Source organism: Schistocerca americana, chromosome 3, assembly GCF_021461395.2.
Source record: "Schistocerca americana isolate TAMUIC-IGC-003095 chromosome 3, iqSchAmer2.1, whole genome shotgun sequence".
Lineage (NCBI taxonomy): Eukaryota > Metazoa > Arthropoda > Insecta > Orthoptera > Acrididae > Schistocerca > Schistocerca americana.
In genome coordinates this window covers 177410458-177431818 of record NC_060121.1, presented here as the reverse complement: position 1 = coordinate 177431818, position 21361 = coordinate 177410458, and the positions used below count along the sequence as shown (strand labels likewise).

At 36.6% G+C, this 21361-nt stretch overlaps 1 protein-coding gene across 4 annotated transcripts in view; it reads right to left on the bottom strand.

The window, feature by feature from the left end:
- Window positions 1–9645: 9645 nt before the first annotated feature.
- Window positions 9646–21361, bottom strand: part of LOC124605451 (CTD nuclear envelope phosphatase 1 homolog) — a 115770-nt gene continuing 104054 nt past the window's right edge. For all 4 annotated transcript variants that reach the window (XM_047137132.1, XM_047137134.1, XM_047137133.1 and 1 more), the window contains 2 exons: window positions 16960–17112; window positions 9646–14607 (listed from right to left, as the gene is read on the bottom strand). In XM_047137132.1, the coding sequence (XP_046993088.1) occupies window positions 16967–17112 (146 nt within the window). In that variant the 3' untranslated portion in view covers window positions 9646–14607; window positions 16960–16966. The remainder of the gene's footprint in view (window positions 14608–16959; window positions 17113–21361) is intronic.

Genomic DNA, 21361 nt, shown 5'->3' with positions numbered 1-21361 from the left:
AAAGTTCTATGTACTGACTTGGCAGAAAATCCTAAGAAATTTTGGTCTTATGTCAAAGCGGTAGGTGGATCAAAACAAAATGTCCAGACACTCTGTGACCAAAATGGTACTGAAACAGAAGATGACAGACTAAAGGCCAAAATACTAAATATATTTTTCCAAAGCTGTTTCACAGAGGAAGACTGCACTGCAGTTCCTTCTCTAGATTGTCGCAAAGATGACAAAATGGTAGATATCGAAATAGACGACAGAGGGATAGAGAAACAATTAAAATCGCTCAAAAGAGAAAAGGCTGCTGGACCTGATGGGATACCAGTTCCATTTTACACAGAATACGCGAAGGAACTTGCCCCCCTTCTTGCAGCGGTGTACCGTAGGTCTCTAGAAGAGTGCAGAGTTGCAAAGGATTGGAAAAGGGCACAGGTCATCCACGTTTTCAAAAAGGGACGTCGAACAGATGTGCAGAACTATAGACCTATATCTCTAACGTCTATCAGTTGTAGAATTTTGGAACACGTATTATGTTCGAGTATAATGACTTTTTTGGAGACTAGAAATCTACTCTGTAGGAATCAGTATGGGTTTCGAAAAAGACGATCGTGTGGAACCCAGCTTGCACTATTTGTCCACAAGACTCAGAGGACCATAGACGCGGGTTCCCAGGTAGATGCCGTGTTTCTTGACTTCCGCAAGGCGTTCGATACAGTTCCCCCCAGTCGTTTAATGAACAAAGTAAGAGCATATGGACTACCAGACCAATCGTGTGATTGGATTGAAGAGTTCCTAGATAACAGAACGCAGCATGTCATTCTCAGTGGAGAGAAGTCTTCTGAAGTACGAGTGACTTCAGGTGTGCTGCAGGAATGTGTCGTAGGATCGATGCTATTCACAATATACATAAATGACCTAGTGGATAACATTGGAAGTTTACTGAGGCTTTTTGCGGATGATGCTATGGTATATCGAGGGGTTGTAACAATGGAAAATTGTACTGAAATGCAGGAGGAATTGACGCATGGTGCAGGGAATGGCAATTGAATCTCAATGTAGACAAGTGTAATGTGCTGTGAATAAATAGAAAGAAAGATCCCTTATCATTTAGCTACAATATAGCGGGTCAGCAACTGGAAGCAGTTAATTCCATAAATTGTCTGGGGGCAGGCATTAGGAGTGATTTAAAATGGAATGATCATATACAGTTGATCATCGCTAAAGCAAGACTGAGATTCATTGCAAGAATCCTAAGGAAATGCAATCCGAAAACAAAGGAAGTAGGTTACAGCACACTTGTTCACCCACTGCTTGAATATTGCTCAACAGTGTGGGATCTGTACCAGATAGGGTTGATAGAAGAGATAGAGAAGATCCAACGGAGAGCAGCACGCTTCGTTACAGGATCATTTAGTAATCGCGAAAGCGTTACGGAGATGATAGATAAACTCCAGTGGAAGACTGCAGGAAAGACGCTCAGTACGGGCTTTTGTTGAAGTTTCGAGAACATACCTTCACTGAGGAGTCAAGCAGTATATTGCTCCCTCCTACTTTCTCGTGAAGAGACCGTGAGGATAAAATCAGAGATATTAGAGCCCACACAGAGGCATACTGACAATCTTTCTTTCCACGAACAATACGAGACTGGAATAGAAGGGAGAACCGATAGAGGTACTCAAGGTACCCTCTGCCACACACCATCAGGTGGCTTGCGGAGTATGGATGTAGATGCAGATGTAGAATGTGTAATAGGCAGACATCTATCCAGACCATCACACAGGAATTCCAAACTGCATCAGGATCCACAGCAAGTACTATGACAGTTAGGTGGGAGGTGAGAAAACTTGGATTTCATGGTCGAGCAGCTGCTCATAAGCCACACATCATGCTGGTAAATGCCAAATGAAGCCTCGCTTGGTGTAAGGAGCATAAACATCGGACAATTGAACAGTGGAAAAACATAGTGTGGAATGACATATCACAGTAAACAGTGTGGTGATCTGATGGCAGGGTGTGGGTATGGTGAATGCCCGGTGAATGTCATCTGCCAGTGTGTGTAGTGCCAACAGTAAAATTTGGAGGCGGTGGTGTTAATGGTGTGGTCATGTTTTTCATGGAGGGGGGTTGCACCCCTTGAATTTTTGCGTGGCACTGTCACGGCAAATGCTTACATTGATGTTTTAACCACCTTCTTGCTTCCCACTGTTGAAGAGCAATTCGGGGACGGCAATTGCATCTTTCAACACTATCGAGCATCTGTTCATAATGCACGGCCTGTGGCAGAGTGGTTACACGACAATAACATCCCTGTAATGGACTGACCTGCACAGAGTCCTGACGTGAATCTTATGGAACACCTTTGGGATGTTTTAGAATGCCAACTTCATGCCACGCCTCACTGACTGACATCAATACCTCTCCTCAGGGCAGCACTCTGTTAAGAGTGGGCTGCCATTCCCCAAGAAACCTTCCAGCACCCGAGTGAAAGTATGCCTGCGAGAGTGGAAGCTGTCATCAAGACTAGGGGTGGGCCAACAGCACATTAGATTCCAGCATTGCTGACAGAGGGTGCCACAAACTTTTAAGTCATTTTCATTCAGGTGTCCAGAAACTTTAGATCACATAGTGTGTATAAAGAATATCTGTTGTATCAATGTTAGTCTAAAGGCACTCATGGCAGAGAAACTGAAATTGAGGGCAGTAAATGAAAAGCAGAAGTGCTGAACACCTTCAGATGTTCACTTACAAAGGGGGATATAGAAATATTACACCAGTTTAAGGCTCCCACCACTAATTTGTTGAAACTGAACAAGACCCCATGGTCCAACATAATCTGTGTCAGATTCTATACAGAATTCACAACTGAGTTAATTTCTCTTTTAACCATAATATACCATACACCCCCTGAACACAAAGTTGTGCCCAGCAGTTGGAAGAAAGCACAGGTTTCACCCGTCTACAAGAGGGATAGTAAAAGCAATCCATAGAACTACTGTCCAATATCAATATACATTGTAGAATCTTAGAACATATGAGGGGATTTTGAAAAGTCCGTGCGAAAATAAAAACTACTTACAAGTTTGGTGTAAACCTATTTTATTTTTTGACATAGTTTCCTTTTAGACATGTACACTTTGTCCAACGCTGTTCTAATTTGTTGATCCCTTCTGAATAATAGGAATTGTCCAAGTCTGCAAAATAGCTATTAGTTGCTGCAATCACCTCCTCATTTGAATAAAATCTTTGTCCCGCCAGCCATTTCTTCAAATTGGGAAACAAATAATAGTCCGAGGGAGCGAAGTCTGAAGAATGGGGCGGGGGAAATGAGTTGGAATCTATTTCCAATAATTTTGTGACCACAACTGCTGAGGTGTGTGCTGGTGCATTGTCATGATGGAAAAGGACCTTTTTGCGGTCCAATCACCGACGTTTTTCTTGCAGCTCAGTTTTCAAACGGTCCAATAACTATGAATAATAAGCACCTGTAATAGTTTTACCCTTTTCCACATAGTCGATGAGGATTATCCCTTGCGAATCCCAAAAGACAATCGCCATAACCTTTCCGGCCGAAGGAATGGTCTTCACCTTTTGTGGTGCAGATTCTCCCTTGGTAGCCCATTGTTTAGATTGTTGTTTGGTCTCAGGAGTATAGTAATGTATCCATGTTTCATCCACAGTGACAAAACAACACTTACCCAAAGTCCTGCAGATTCTTCCAGAACAGCTGCAAAACATCCTTGTAACACTTCACACGATTCAATTTTTGGTCAAGCGTGAGCAATCGCGGAACCCATCTTGCAGATAGCTTTCTCGTGTCCAAACGTTTATGCAAAATATTACGTACCCGTTCATTCGAGATGCCCACAGCACTAGCAATCTCATGCACCTTAACTCTACTGTCATCCATCACCATATCATGGATTTTATCAATGATTTCTGGAGGCATAACCTCCACAGGGCGTACAGAATGTTCAGCATTACTTGTGCTAGTATGGCCACTCTGAAAATTTTGAAACCTCTTATAAACTGTTCTAATCGAAGGTGCAGAGTCACCGTAATGTTTATCTAGCTTCTCTTTAGTCTCCTGAGACATTTTGCCTTTCATAATCACCACATGAAACACTTTTTTTTCATACATTTTTTGACAATCACTCGACTTCCTTGATTAACACGAATGCCAAACACAAAGATATAGATGAATATGGCCGAAACTTGGTGTGCGTTCTTTCCAAAGATACTAGTAACTAAACATAACCTCGATACATGCTGGTGGTGGCATCTCTCAGACTTTGCACGGATTTTTCAGATGCACCTCGTATTTTAAGCCCAATCATAATGAGGTACCTAGAATCAGGTCACGCAAAACCCACCTTCCGCTTTTCTGATTTGACAACCTGAAAATCAAGTATCAAGACACAAGTAGACACAGTATTTCTTGACTTCCAAAAAGCATTTGCCTCAGCACCACACCAAATTTAATTAACAGAAATACAATCATGTGGGATATCAAATGAATGTTTTGAGGGATGATGCAGCATGTTATTTTGGAGTCATTTACATAAGTAGAATTTACTTCAAGTGTCCCTCAGGGAAGTTTACTGGAACCCTTACTGTTCATGTTGTAAATTAATTACCTAGCACATGATATTAATAACAACTTCTGACATAACATACTTGTCTGTAAGTGAATGTTATTGGAAAAATGCTACACAAATATTCATCGAGTCAGATCTTGTTAAAATTTCAAAGTGGGGCAAAGACTGGCAAATTGTTTTAAATGGTCAGAATTGTAAAATTGTGTGCTTCACAGAACTCAAAAAATTGTATTCTGTGACTACAATATCAGTGAGACAGCTGGAATCAATCAACTTGTACAACTATCGGTCAGTAACAATTTGTGAGCATACAAAATGGAATGAGCACGTAAGACTCACACTTACGTAAAGTGGGTGGTAGACTTCAGTTTGTTGGTTGGATATTGGGAAAATGCAATATGTCTACAATGGAGATTGCTTTCAAAACACTCAAGTGAACCATCTGAGAATATTGTGAAACCCAAATTGGTATAACAGGTGATACTGAATAAATACAAAGCATGGCAGTATGATGGTGGTGGGTTTGTTTCAGCTAGGGGTGAGTGTAAAAAAAAAAATGCAGAAGTACTTTGAATTGGCAAGTGTTTGAATACAGGTGCCAATGGCAACTATCCCATGAAAGTGTGCTTACACAGTTTCATGAAGCCACATTACGTGATGAATCTATATATATACTATCTGCCTCCTAAGTATCAAACACATACATGTCACAAAGGCAAGATTAGACTAATTACTGCAAGCATAAAGGCATTAAGAAGTAATTCCTGCTGTACTCCATATGCAAACGCAGTGGGTAGTGCCCTCTCTCAAACATTTCACAGTGACTTGCAAAATATGGATGTAGATGAGCAAAATGACATCACATTTCTTGAGACAAATCTCAGCAATTACCAAAAACACAGGCTCCATGTGAAGGAAGGCAGCGGACTTGTGGCTTGCAAAATGGATTGGGTAAGAATAGGGTAAATATTGTATGAGGGCGTGCAGAAAAGTATTGTGTCCAAAATTTTTATATGAAAACTCAAAGCTTTTTAAATAAAATAAATGTTATTAACATTCTGTATCTTTATCCTCCATGTCTACATATTTATTTCTCAACATATTCATCCCAGCAACCAGCAAATTTCTCCCAATGAGAGACCAGGTTGTTGATACTGTCACTGTAGAATGTTGACAAGTCACAACCTCAACTCTCCTTGCACAGCTTCATCTCTACCAATGTGAAGTCCTCGAAAGTGTCCTTCAGGTTTTGGAAATGATATGGGGCTATGCTGGGATCTTACAGAGAATGATCATGTCTGTGAACTCAGGCATCGGATTGCTGCAGATGTCGCAGCACTCGTCTATGGTATGGCATTGTCATGCTGAGGAGAGTGTGCTCCATGTGTGAATGATCTCTTCAAATGTGAAACTCAATTATAACACCCTTTTTCTCATGCACCGACACTATTGCATTAATAGTGGCAGAGGGCTGCAAATATGTAGAAATGAAGAATAAAAATGTAGAATGTTAATAACATTTTTAATTAAAAAAACCATTAAGAGTTATCACATAAAAACTTCTGATGCATTACTTTTCAGCGCGTACTCGTAGTTGGATTCTTGTATCAACTAGTAGTGGATGTAAACTTCCTGTGAAACTTTTATAATAGTGCTGTTTGAAAATTACCTAAAACACACTATTTCAAATTGCTTACATTACTGAGGAGCTATCTGTCATAGCATACTAATGCAACACTATTATTTGTCCTTGAGCTAATCTGTGCTTCTGTGAAAAGTCTCTTTTGACAAGCAACGAAATAGCAGTGGAAGAGCAGTTTACAACATATAGTTTCTTTTGTTCTGTCATGAAATCTCTTGTACTAAATGTGAACAGCGAATAAATGTCAAGTTTATTGTGAAACTTAAAATCAACAACAGTAACTTTTCAAATGCTGCTTGATGTTTACACAGATGAGCACATGGATGTGCATGTCTGAATGGTAAAAGGGATTTTCTGAAGGCAGAGACATGGAAAGTTACTATGAAACAGGTCAGCCATACCATCGATTAACGATTAAAGAGTTGCAAAAGTTTGAGAACGAATATGTAAAAACTGAGTCTCAGGTTCATTTCAGTTTTACCACAAAAATATTGAAAATAAACTATTTAGAAATATACATTTATGTTGGCCCTGTTACTGGTAATGAAAAACTTTACAACATGAATGTGATATGACAATTAGTTGTACTCTTTGAATTTGCCTTGGCACAAATAAATTAATATATAGCTGGATTAACTATTTCCAAGCAAATTTGTTAAACAAATATGGAAAGACATCAAAAGGCAACTCTAATGTGTTTGAAGTTTCTACTGTACACAAATACAACAATCAAAATGAATTTTCGATTTGTGTAGTATCTTGAAGCAATTGGTTGTACAATTTATTTTCCAATAATAACTTGTCTAGTATCACTATTTTTGTGAATTAAGCTGCATAGGCTACGCAAAAAAACTGAGTGTAACACGTACACAGCTAACTGAATCAAAGTTACCTACGTTGCAACATCAGTTAAGACAGCGATGAAGAGTAAAGAATTTGCAGACACAGCCTTAAAACTGTGACATTATGTTCAATAATATTTTTGTGAAATGCTCATTTGTAGTAATACCAAGGACAAATCAATTGCTGATATACTGTGTTCATCATAAGAATAAACCTAATAAAACATTACACCATGTATTATTCGGCATCTGCTGGAATCTCATTGTATTTCGTTTCACAAAGGCAGAAGACAAGCTGTCTCCAGTACAGTAAAGTACAATAGTAAGGATATGTTTTTATGCTGTGCATTATGCACACATCGACTGAGCGATAATAGAGGACAACAGCTTTACCAGTGCATTTAACTCTGACAGCACTTGCTAGCCAGTTGGTTCAATGAATCTGTAGTGCAGTTGCAGTTGTGATGTAAAAAGAGAAAGCAGAGGTTTTGAATGTCATTTAATTTTTTAAAAAAGTGAAATAATATTCGGCAAAACTTCAACAATACCACACACTTCTTAAGAGGACTACAGACAAAATATAACACACTCTCATTCTTAGCTATCATAGTATTGTAATTAAAAACAACTGTGACGAAAATTCCTAACTTAAAAACAGGGTAGTATTTCTACTTGAGAAATGTGTGACGCAAAAGTGTACTGCACAGACTTTACCATGAAGCATACTGAAGCCACTTAAGGTATTTAACTTACAGTCAGTCATCTCATAATCTCTCAATTCCTTCCATATATGAATCCGAGAAAAACATGTCGGTATTGGAACTGTAATCTGCTACATTGACAATGAGTCAATCAACAGAATCCAAGAAGCTAACCAAGTGCAACATTTCCTCCTCTTCTTTTATGAAGTGCTATTATGTTTCCCACCAGTGTTCAACAGTGACACGTGCCAAGGCTTTGTGCGTTAGTTCCAGTACATCTGGCAGCTTAAATGCCTGGTTATTTCTTGCAACAAATCCTTTAACTCAGCTGCAGATCAGTTATGTTGCGTTCATGTCACAGTGGTATGGGGCAACCGTGAAAATATGGAATTTCGATGGTATGCTCAATGCTGTGAAAATGATTGTTCTCCATGTTTCCACAACGCTTATCACTTTGGTTCATTTGAGACCATATCTGTGCTATAAAATGCTGGATATATAGAGTATTTAATTTTCATTTTTATACTAAGAATTTACTTTGTAATTATTTCTTAATTTAAATAATCTTAACTGACAATCTTTTATAAAATACTGATGATTAAGAATTTACGTTTGCAATGAAATCTGGAATTTTAAATGCAATTAGAAACAAGACACACATTTTTAATTAAAATGATTAGATATTTGTTAATTAGCATATATTTGATGAATTTTACATTTAACAGATGTATGTATTCCACATTTAATGAAAAAATGAACAACCAAAGCGATATTTGAACACCTGATAAAAGGATTAATTCTGGATTAAAGGCAACTTTATCCCAAGACTTCTGAAAAACACTTAGAACAACCTGTTTCTCACCACTTTTTGACTGTGTCCCCTGTGTGTTGTGCTATGGACCAGAAAGCAGCATCATACTTTTTCACCCTACATATTAACAGTGCGACAATCAGAGCACAACAGTACAGAGACTACGACTGTATATTATTTTTGAAATAAAAACTACTTTGCTGAAAAACAATTACGAAAAATGTTGATGGCTGCCATATATTAGAATATCTTAAAGTTTCATTTAGCGTAATGTAGTAATAAGATACATAATATACAAACAGCAACTACTTACAAGAGCGTAACATCAGTTTACATGGACTATGGCTGCCGACCAATCACCGTGTTTTTGTTCTTTTACATCAGTTTTACTCTTATGATGAAAAAAGTATAATGCTGGCTATGTACATAATTCAAATGCAATTTTTTTCAGTGATTGAATGAAAAGAAAGTTATATCATCTGGTATCCAAATTAGCTGAAAGGTCACAGGAGCCTGCAAGTTTCTATATAGCCAAGACTACGCCATTACAACTAGCAGTAGCCCATATTACCATCAACAGTTGAAACATACTTAGTACAACATTTCTATGCTCATGAAAGATTTCTGCATGATGAATTTACATTGGTACATTATTGGTAAGAATCATTTGAATAATCTCCTAATAAAGCCACCTGGTGGACAAGTTAGATTTAATTTGCCATGTGCAGAGGTTGTCATACTGGAAGTGATCTAATAATTTGCATAATATTAATTAAATAATCTGTTGGTACTTGGCAGAAAACAAGAAAGTGTTCCTTTTTTGTTCATAACTATTTTTATTAATTCTGTATCAATTATTTGTTAATGAATGTCCTATGAATCATTGTTCTTGAATATAACTATGTACACCACATTAACTACATTCTGTTGGCTTCACAACACCAAATAACTCATAGTGATTTCTTTTGTGTGCCACACACTAATTTACTTCAGTATGAAAATTGTGATGAATAATGTAATATGCTCAGGACTACATAAATGGGTAAAAAATAATTTTGTTTGATTTTCAAAGGAAACAATATTATTTATATTTCTCCAATTTACTTCTCAAACTTTACAAATTATACAGAAGATATCTGTATCCAGTATAACTTAACACAAAGTTGTTTACAAATTTACAGTTTTATGCAGAGCTAGAGTGTAATCCAGTGTTACAAAATGTTTCTGCTTGTACTTATACCTCCAACTGTCTGGAGCTAAGTTCCACACAGTTCAATATACTGTCTTCCTTTTTGCCATATAAAGGAAATGTCAAATAATAACTACAAAAATGTTAGCTCACCACAGCACCTACTGTGACTTAACAATATAAAAAAAGTGTTATGCAAATAGAAAATCAAATACTGTTTCTAAAATGTGTAACAAAGTGTCAGTATTATAATTTGACAAAACTAAGGACAATGACTTTGAACTCTCAGGCATAAATGAAACAGCACAGTTTGACTGTACACTCTGTAGGACCATGTCTAGCACATTGACAGTTTTGCTGATGCTCATGCCTCAAACATCTGCCTGTATATGGACAAGCACTTCTGAATGACCAACTTTGATGCAGGACCTAACAGTACATTATTTGAAATTACAAACAAATACTGCCAAATTGCAAGATTCCATGCATGGGTATCACGACATGAGACATAATGCATGATCTTACGTTTTGCAGGAGGAAGACAAGAAGGGGCACAAAATACAGAATAAAACTGACGGTAAAGGGTATAGAACAATTTTTGTCAGAGAGAGAGAGAGAGAGAGAGAGAGAGAGAGAGAGAGAGAGAGAGAGAGAGAGAGAGAGAGAGAGAGAGAGAGGGGGGGGGGGGGGGGGGGAGGCACATAGGCATGTTGCAGGAAAATCTAAAATGCAATGATTTAACTTCTAGATCTACAGTATAAATTTATACTGAATCTATGCTAGTGAATCACAAGAAAGAATAAAAAAAAAAGGGAAAAAATCCTTTATTTACCAGTCTTTATCAAAGGCAGTAAATTAAACACTAACCCAATAATCACAAAGGAAATGTACTCTTTATAGAAAGTGACAGCCAAAAGGCTATTCCGAGATAATGGAAAAAGAAAACCACCGGTATGTTACACTTTATCATTTACAAGTGTCTTTTGAACATTTTAAAGTGTGACCACACATCTACTACAGTTTTCTGCTGCTTGAGGGCACACTACTATCCATGAATGATCATACAACATCCAGTGATATGACAGAAAATACTTTTATCTGAGGCTCTAATACATGAATACTATTTAGCTGAAGATCACTTGTCAAAAGATGTTACAATGCAAAGAAATACATCAAGCCATCATCTGGTCATTGTACAGATACACACATTTCATTATAGCACCAGGGTAATTCAATACATATATTTACATAAGAATTTTACTTTTTAACCTGGTAACTTTGACACAGGACACATTTACAAATCAAAAAGCTACTAACCTATTTCTATCAATGAAAAAGGATTCACTCTAAGTTAAATTCCAAATTAGAAATACTTCAATCCCACTTACGCAAATGTAAGATGACAACACATAATTTGTGCCAGTTTCAATATTATTTTAAAAAGCTATGCTAAAAGAAATTCTTAAGTTAGCCCCTAAATCATTTCACAAGTAACACATGGTAGGCCTGTGCAATGAACTAAGAGAGAGCCATAAACTTATTCTTCACAGTGCAACATTATCTGTGTACTGTGAGTAAAAATTCCACTGATACAGGGTCTATGCTGCAACTCAGGGGGGCCTGAGGTGTTTACAGAGAAAAATAGCATTCAAATATATTTTGCATTTTTCTTCAAGAAATGAGAAACAACTGGAAGTAATCTCCAAATAATGGAAGGAATGGGAGGGCAAATATCGGTTTCTCATGAACCTTCTCACCTGCACTAAACATCGTAAGTGTAATATGTTACTTAACAAAGGATTATGAATTTATGCAAGATTCCAATGTCATGTGAAGTATAATGCATTACATCAGCACAAAGATATAAAACAGATAAAATGAAAAATAGGTCATAGTAGTGATATATTTGTTACCAAACATCAATCTGTGAACAAAAAGATAAACTACAGGATGGTGATGAAAGGCAGCTTTGCTGCTACTTGTGAAAAAGCTTTGGATTTGTTTCGGATAGCCTGTGGTAGAGGATGGGGTAAGAGGGCAGGGTGAATGGCAGTTCAGCATATTCTTTCTTAAATCTGCAGTGTGTGTAACTTTTCCAGCCTCTACAGCTGTAAGATTTTCCTCTGTTTCTTACTACTTTTTTAGCCTCTCCATATTCAGTTTCAGCACCTTGTAGCAAATACTGAAAGAAGATCTGCCATGTCAAGGTAACAATGCATTAAGATGAAAAGCTGCTCGTAAAACAAAGATTTACATTGTGTATAAAACTGAATGGACTATTTATTATCCTGTTGACTAGATCATGAAAAACATCACATCCTTAAGTTTAGTACTTGAATGAGCACCATGAGATTAATGGAAGAAGGTATCTAATACAGGGAAAGGACATTTACATTAAAAAATTGTGCTTTAAATAATAAATCCAAAGTCAAACACGACTTCAAATACATAATATGCTTTTGTCACATAATAAATTACACTAATATATGCTACTATGTTCCAACCCAGTATGATTTATTTACAGCTGAAATGTCACAATTTTAAATAAATATTCATGTAACATCTTGGAACATTATATACAAAGAGATCATGTACTTATGCAATACATATCTATACAGACAACAGAAATATAATCATGCCTGCTATAACGTGACCATGAAAAGCATTCCACTGTTCTGTGTGTGATGAGGATGATTTTCTAAGAATACCACAACTGATATTTATAAATGTTCAGTGCACTACTCCAGAGAATACAAAAAAAGGAAATGGAATAGGAAAGTGCTTCTATCATTATGCACAGAAGATACAAGTTTCCCAAAATAAGCAAGGAATGGTCAGTAACAATATGAGGTATTTGGGAATGGAGGTACCATCTAAAAAATCAAGTACAGTTTTATTTACCAATAGATATTATACCATTTTACTCTGGAGCTTTTGTATAATGACTGTGTAAAGATGAAAAGTAATAGAACTATAAAAATATAGTGTCACAAGTTTAACCACACATAGGCTGCTGCTTTAACAACATAAAAATATTTAGTATTGGAATTTAAAATCCAAACTTATTTATTAGAATACTTCACAGGCTTCTTTGGGCTATATTTTATTGTGACATTGACATACCTTGAAAGAGGAAAACCTTGTCTCAAAATGAGCACTATATTACAGAGATTAGTATGAAAATGCCCTTACAAGATTCTCTAGGAGATGGAATACTATTGAGAAAGAAACACATTTAAAAAAATCAAGGCAAAGAAGAGCTGTAATGCCAGAAATGAAGTAGGAGATAGAACAACTTACTTCAACATCATGGCGTTAATTAGGGACCATTTAAGAAAAAAATAAATACTAATGTTTCAAGAGACTAAAAGACAGAATACAAATTATTGCACAGGGCACATATTGTAGCATTCCTCTCATAGACAGAATTCTAGCCATGGGATACAACAGAGTAGAGGGTCTTGTTTCAAAGTAAAAACTTCTTTTTGAAAATGGCGTAGATGACAAGCAACATGTTCTTTATTCTGAAACTACAAAAACTGCTTGAGGAAAAGGCTTGTCTCCTAGTACATTGTCTTGTCAACAGATTAAAAGGAAATACTCTGTTCATGACATGCCTCACTTACTGCCTGGAAATTTGGAAATGACCCCACATACATTTCTACTATTTCCCATTTTATATGTCTCAAGGCTGCTTTTGTTTACACCCACATAATATTACTTAGAATGCTCTAGATTTTTTTATATAACTGCCTACTGAAGAAATAACACAACAAAAATGCCATTAAAGGAAAATAAAAATTAGAATAAAACTTCACACTCAAAGTTACCAAGTAATGATTCTAAATACACACACATTCAACTGCAAACTGAAGCAAAAGCAAATGGAACCAGTTATTAAGCTCATGCGAACACAAAATATAATTAGTTTACTTTCTTTCTCTTTTGCATTTACACAAAATTAACTGGCAAAAAGATACAATGACATTTTTGGTACATATTAACATCAATATAAACAGAAATCCATTTTCTCTTTACTTGGCCACAGTAACAGTCAACACAACCTTAACATAGAAAGAGTGAGGGTATAGATCAAATATGAAGCTGTAATACAACAGATGGGGGCCAGAAATATCAGTTGCGGTAAATCACTGGTTTCATATACAATAAATCACTGGTTTTATATACACTGTTCAATCAGATAAAAATGTTTAAGTGGTATTACAATGTTGATGCACATAAGTACACACAGTCAGACTTTCAAATTAAGTAATCAACTCAATTCTCAACTTACCGAGGCCTTTATCTGAAAATAACTCACTCACACAGAAATCCCTGTCTACGTGCACGCTAACAAGTCATTTTCATCTACAATAAAACATTATCCACATTGTGTTGCTGGCAATATCACTGCCAGATAGACACTGAAGATGCATCACAGCAGGTAAGTTCTTTTGTGACATTAAACACAAGTCCATTGATGGCATCGTAATTGAAGAAACGAGACAGAGAGAGAGAGAGAGAGAGAGAGAGAGAGAGAGAAAACTCTCTCACTACTTGTAATGTAGATAGGATTTTTACCATTAACATTCTGACATGTAAAACAAATTTTCAATATAAAAAGTATTTTACTGCACTTTTAGTCAATAAAAGTCATATTTCACCACAATGAAATTCAACAACGGCTTCAGTAATCACCACTCATACAATGTATATTTTGGAACATTGGTAAACAAACTTCCAATGTCTCACATCACAAAGTAACATCATATTCCATGTAGTCAGGTGAGGGAAGTGGACCTAAAATGAGCAACTAAACAGGACCCTCAGGAGCACCTGCAAATGCGAAACATTTATAAGTGTTAGAGTAAATAATGTATGACTGACAGAAAGGACAGACAATATGAATTTTGTCAATTGTTAAATTACCCTTCAAATCAACAAAAACAGCAAATTTCATATATTGCCCAAAAACTCTGCACAGTGATTAATCTTTACAAGAACACGCCTTATGCGTGTTAAAGGCAAGAATAAGGAAAGTTGTGTGCCACAAATAGAGTCACCCTCAAAATACAAATCAGAGACAAGAAGGCAACACCACTCCATTTCCACATTCTGCAAATGTATTCAAGGAATCAGAGCATAATCACGCATGGCCATATAATTGTTAGGAGCAGTAAATGAACTGAACTAACAGGTATCCTTATTGAGATTTCTTAATTTATTACTACAATAACCATCATTATACACTGAGGTGACAAAAATCATGGTATCATGTCATCTCTCTTTTTACCAATAGTGCAGAAACTCGACATGGCTTGGACTCAAAAAGTCACTGGAAGTCCTCCATGCTGCCTAAATACCCATCTATAACTGTGGCCCGGTGACATAACACATTGCATCCATAAAAATTCCATTTCTGTATGGAAATATGAAGTCCATGAATGGCTGCAAATGGTCTCCAAGTAGCTGAACATAACCGTTTCCAGTCAATGACCACAGGACACATCCATTCCATGTATACACGGCCCACACCATTATGGAGCCATCACTTGCTGGCACAGCGCCTTGTTGACAACTTGAGATGAAGGCTTCATGGGGTCTGCGCCATACTCAAACCCTAACATCAGCTCTTACCAACTGAAATCAGGACTCATGTCACAAAACATCAGCTCTTACCAACTGAAATCAGGACTCATATCACAAGGCCATGGTTTTCCACTGTTTAGGATTCTTCTGATATAGTCACGAGGCCAAGAAAGGCACTGCAGTTGATGTGCTGTTAGTAAAGGCACTTGCATCACCCATCTGCTGCCATAGCCAACTAATGCCGTATTTTGTCGCAGAGTCGCAATGGATACATTTACCGTACATCCCACATTGATTACTTGAGATATTTGCAGGTGTTTCTCGTCTGTTGGCAGGGATAAATATACACACAAGCCGCTGCTCTTGGTTGTTAAGTGACAACTTCATTGTTCATGGTGAGATGTAATAAGTGAAATTTTGTATTCTTGGCATGGAATGCTGAATTCCCGAATGATATCCAAAATGGAATGGCCCATGCGTCTAACTCCAACTACCACTTCTTGTCCAAAGTCTGTTGATTTCTGTTGTGCGGCAATAATCACAACAGAAAATTTTTCACGTGAATCGTCCGAGTACAAATGGCAGCTCTACTAATGCATTGCCCTTTTATACCTTTTTTACATAATACTACAACCATCTACATCAGTGCGTATCGCTATCCCATAACTTTTGTCACCTCAGTGTATATTGCTCATAAACTATACAAATTTTAATACTGACCAACAAAAGATATCTGGTTCAATGAAAGAGGTGAAGCTCCTTAGCAATTATCAATTAAGAAGAAATAGGTAAGTGAAACCCCTTAGCAATTATCAATTAAGTGGTTACAGAGAAAGTAGGCCACAGAGCACTGCTTGGGTTTCATCAGAACATTGGGTGATTAGTGGGAAAGAAGAAAAAAAAATTGCTGGACAGTACTCACCTTCAGGAAGTGAAAAATATAGTACTGCCGACAGACACATAGAAAAGGACACAACACCATGTTAGCTTTTGTAGCCATTAGGTCTTCCTCAGGAAAGAGAGATGCACAAGTTAATGAAGATTGCAAAGAAAGGGCAGGTCAATCACTCTTCTACATTAAAAGGACCCACCTGTTGTGTGCATCCCACTTATCCTGGGGTCTGAATGACCTGCCCTTCTTTTTTAACCTTTCCCAACCCATCTCTCTCTCTCTCTCTCTCTCTCTCTCTTTCCACAGAAAGCAAGTAAGTTTCACTAACTACAGCAGTGTTCTACTTTAGTAAAAATCTATCGGCAGTACTAAGTTCATTGCCTCTTGAAAGTAAAAATGACCAGCATTCTGTCTCGATAATTTTAAATATCTTCTAATAATCATGAAAAATGCGTGCACATGTGTGGTGCTTAAGGATGCCACCCTTAGGAATGTGATACTCTTATACATATTGAACTTCAAAACAAAGCACTCTAATACAGTCGCATATTCTATGAATTTCAAGAAAAATGTATTGAGTCATAACAGTTAAAACTGTATTTGTTTCAGAGACAACAAAATGAAAATAATTTGAAACTCAACTTGAACTGAAATAATGCCAGGCCATTAAGTAGGATTACTGAAAGTTTCACATTTCTAACACTTACCTAAGTGTTACCATAGGCGGTGAAGATGCAAGTTCCTACTAAGCACACTTCGAACATCCTGGGTGAAACGTAATGCGTCCAGTACTGGCAATAGGTTCAGCAAAGCTGTATCCATTGGATCACAGAACCACGATTTAATTGGAATTGCATTATCTGCAAGAGTAGGATCGTATTTCTCAACACTCTAAGCTTTAAAGATACAAATTAAATCAAAGTCTAGTGCATATTCCTCCAAGGCCAACAAGAAAAATCATAATAAAAGCTTGTACTCAAATTGTCATCTTAATAATCTTTCATCTTTTTGCCAGATCCTCCCATCACCTTGTTTGTGTCTCTTATCTCTTTGTTCCAATTTCCATTAACAATTAATTATAAAGACTAATACAGGAAGTTTTGCATTTGATACAGAAAAAGCATGAACACCCTTATAGTAGTTCATTTAAATCTGTGGTCTCCAAATTACAGCCTGTAGGCCAACTCTGGCCCATGAACACCATCAATCAGGCCTGAGTTAAGGAGTCAGACATGCATGGTATTTGACCTGCCATAATATTTTTTAAAATTACAGTTGAACCTAACTTATCGAGCACCTCCCATAATGAGCAATTCAAACAACATATAGAAGAAAATGTAAGCAACTGACATGCCTAGGGATAATGTTTCACATAGTCTGTTTCGTGTAATTTTTCAGTTTTTAATAATCATTTAAAAAACCATCTTCTGGCCTGGATCTGGCCACTATAAATGAAAACTAAGTTATGCATTTCCTATAAACTACTGCTATGTAAAGTAGAAGCTCCAACAATGTTATATTCATCAGCTGTACTGATCGCAATGCATCTCGCGCTGCAATTATTGCCACTCATACCACTGCTCAGGCTTCTACAATGATGTTGCAAATGCTCTGCAATGATTTTGCAAGATCTTTTCTTTGGTGGCACATGGTAACCCCTCCTCTTGCACTAACTGTTCATGAATTCCAATTCCGATTTGTCGTCATTAACTAACACAAATTCATTAAAGATGCCCATAAGTCAGTAGCTATCCATGCTATGAATTTAATTCACAATCGTGCTAATTTTTTTCGGCAAATTTTGAAGCAATTGCATGAACAAATGTCTTAAGACAATTTTCTTCTGAAACTGGACGTACTGTACTATAAATAAAAAATTATAATGCCATATTATAAATTTGTTCCGAGTACCTATTTTTTCAGAGTGGAACGCACTGACCTATTCTACATGGATTCGTGTGGAAGAATGTGTTTCACGTGACAAGTATTAATAACGAGCAAAAGGCTCAGGAATGAATCATGTTCATTAAGTGAAGCAACACTGTACAAAATGTAAAATTTACAATGCAAATAAATCATACAAAATATGTGCAATAATCAGGTATTTTTGTTTTATTACCAATTAAGATATACATTAACTGACATATGTAATGTAACTGAACATTTTAACTGTTTTTTCCTGGAAATTTACCATTCCTATGTGATGAACATAGGCAATTCACATAATGAAATTAAGCACTGCAGTTATGATTAATGAGATTTACTGTATGCTGCTATAACCTCCCATTTACAATTGCTTGCAGTTGTAGAGCAAGTTTACTAGTGTAAATTATCAGCAGTGACTTCAAATGCTCCTCAGTTAATTTGGTCTGTAAATATTTTTAGTGTATTTCATTTTGGAATATGTTTTTTCACAGTGCCGAAAGTGGAAGAAAGCCATGAGCAAACTTATGCAGCTGACAGGACTATACTGAGTCTATGACTATCCAGCAATGATAAATTTAAATATTTATTTTTATAAAAATTGCTACATTGCAAACCAATGATTTCCATATGAAATTCTGGGGTAAGACTTTCTACACTGGTGTTAAAACAGCTTTGGAAAATCTTAGTATCATTTGCAATTGCATCAAAATCTGAAAAAAACAGGACTAAAAATTTATTTGTAAAACACTCAAGAGAATCAGCTGCAAAATCTACCGTAAATTGCTGACTGAATGTTTGGCAAATACTAAAATGCTTGAAACATTTTTTGTTCACCTGAGATTGAAACAAAACATTTTTTTGTCAAGAGTATTTAATATATGTGAACAAATCAGACGGTAGCAGGTCTTAATTAAGGTCATTCATATGTTTAGTGAAATCTGTACAAAATGGTGTTTTGTAACTCAGCCAGAGGATGACTCTTTTCATTCAAGAAAATTTTGATTGTTGGAAACTTTCCTGGCAGATTAAAACTGTGTGCCAGACCAAGACTCGAACTTGGGAACTTTGCCTTTTGCAGGCAAGTGCTCTACCATCTGAGCTACCCAAGCACAACTCACACTCCGTCCTTGCAACTTTACTTCTGCCAATACCTCGTCTCCTACTTTACAAACTTCACAGAAGCTCTTCTGTGAGGACGGGGCATGAGCCGTGCTTGGGTAGCTCAGATGGTACAGCACTTGCCCACGAATGGCAAAGGTCCCGAGTTTGTGTCTCGGTCCGGCACACAGTTTTAATCTGCCAGGAAAGTTTCATAACAGTGCACATTCCACTGCAGAGCGAACATCTCATTCTGGATTTTGATTGTTGCTCATAGCTACAAAACTAATCAGTGCTCTCTCACATCTAAGCCAGGGTATTATTGTATAACATGGTAAGTCACTTTCTTCAATCCCTTCAATAAACTTGTGGAACTGACAGTGATTGAGAGCATGTGATCTTATATAATTAATAGCTGGAGGCTTTAAAATGTAAGTTTAATTGTTTTTATCCACTGTCATTTTCTACCACCTTTGACACAAGCGCAAAGACACCTTTACTTTTTTCACAGATGTTTTCTATGTTGTCAGTTGTGATACACTATAAGTTTTTCCATTGAAGACTGTTTTTATGAACAGCATTTCCTGCTCATTTAAAAATTTCTCCTGCCATGGATGTGAATGCTACAAATGCCAAAAAGCTCTTCATAGACTTCATAATTTTTGTTTATCCTTTGAATAAAAATTAACATTTGTGCAGTATATGAAACAACTGTCGACACATCCAGCACTAAAGAAACACTTAAGTGTAGAGTTTTCTCAGATAACTGTATTAATATATAGTCAGCAATATCATTTACTCTTGGAGCCACAGTGTTTGATGACAAACTAGTGTTTTTAAATGAATAAGATTTTTTTGGTCACATTTCAACTGCTACAGTCATGCAATCCTTTACAAATTCAGTGCCAGCAAATAGTTTTCCACATTTGCTATTGAGTGAGCCACATGGAAACCAGCACTAGTTACTTCTTCTTATTCAGCATTTACATTCTTAAATAACATTTGCCGAGAATTCAAACCACGTTTCAGAGACACATATATTTCTAACCGTTGGTATCCTGTGAATCTGGTATACCTCTGAGAATGTTTAGTTTCATAAAGAAGTTTTATATTGGATTCTTTGAGAACACTTATAGTTTCATTTCAAATTATACACTGGCCTTATAACTTGGATAAATCACAAAATATTTGTGTATTGATGTAACTGCAAATCAAAACGATGCCAATTAATATTATTATAGTATAACCCCACTTTTATGTTCCCGGAATTAACGTTTTCCCGCCGTTTACGACATTTTTTATAGGTCCCACCAAATTTCCTATATCCACAAATGTTAATTTGCAGCTGATTTTGTGTCAACATATTTATAATTTTCCCACAATTTACGCATTACGAAAAAATGTTTGTGGAGAAAAAATGTTGGCCGTCCACAAGTGTTTACAAATATTATGTGGTTAAGTTTCTTGACACCAGGGCACTCTACTCAGCGAATTTCAACTGGTAAACGTCTAAAAGCTGGAACAATTCATACTGTATTTCCCACCACTGCCAAGCTCTACTTGGCGTGGTGGCTGATGTGAGTAACCAGATTCATTCGAATGAAGATATCATGACCAATCACAACCATTTCCAAACTGTCTCTACTGCGCAAACACAATTTCATGATTGTGGCATCTTTGTCGAAGCATATTTAGCGTGTTTCGGTGTACGGCCGCTTGGAGCTCTAGTTGACACCGTCACTCACTTTGCGCTGCTCAAATGTTTTCAGTTTAAACACAGCACCGGTTATACTTTATTTTATTCATGCTGAGCAAAATGTGTTTTGAGAATTTATTCCTGTTGTCAAGTGCAGTATTTACGTATGTATTTTTTTGTGATGTTACGCAAATAAACAACGTGAGTGATAGTTTGTTTGTGTGTGTGTGTGTGTGTGTGTGTGTGTGTGTGTGTGTGTGTGTGTGTGTGGTTTTCTACATAACTGATGAGGCACAGTACCTGATAACCTCCAAAAGATGACTACAGTGCAAGAGATGCAGAATAACACATATTCAAACACCTTACAGAATACTTATTTACATATTTTC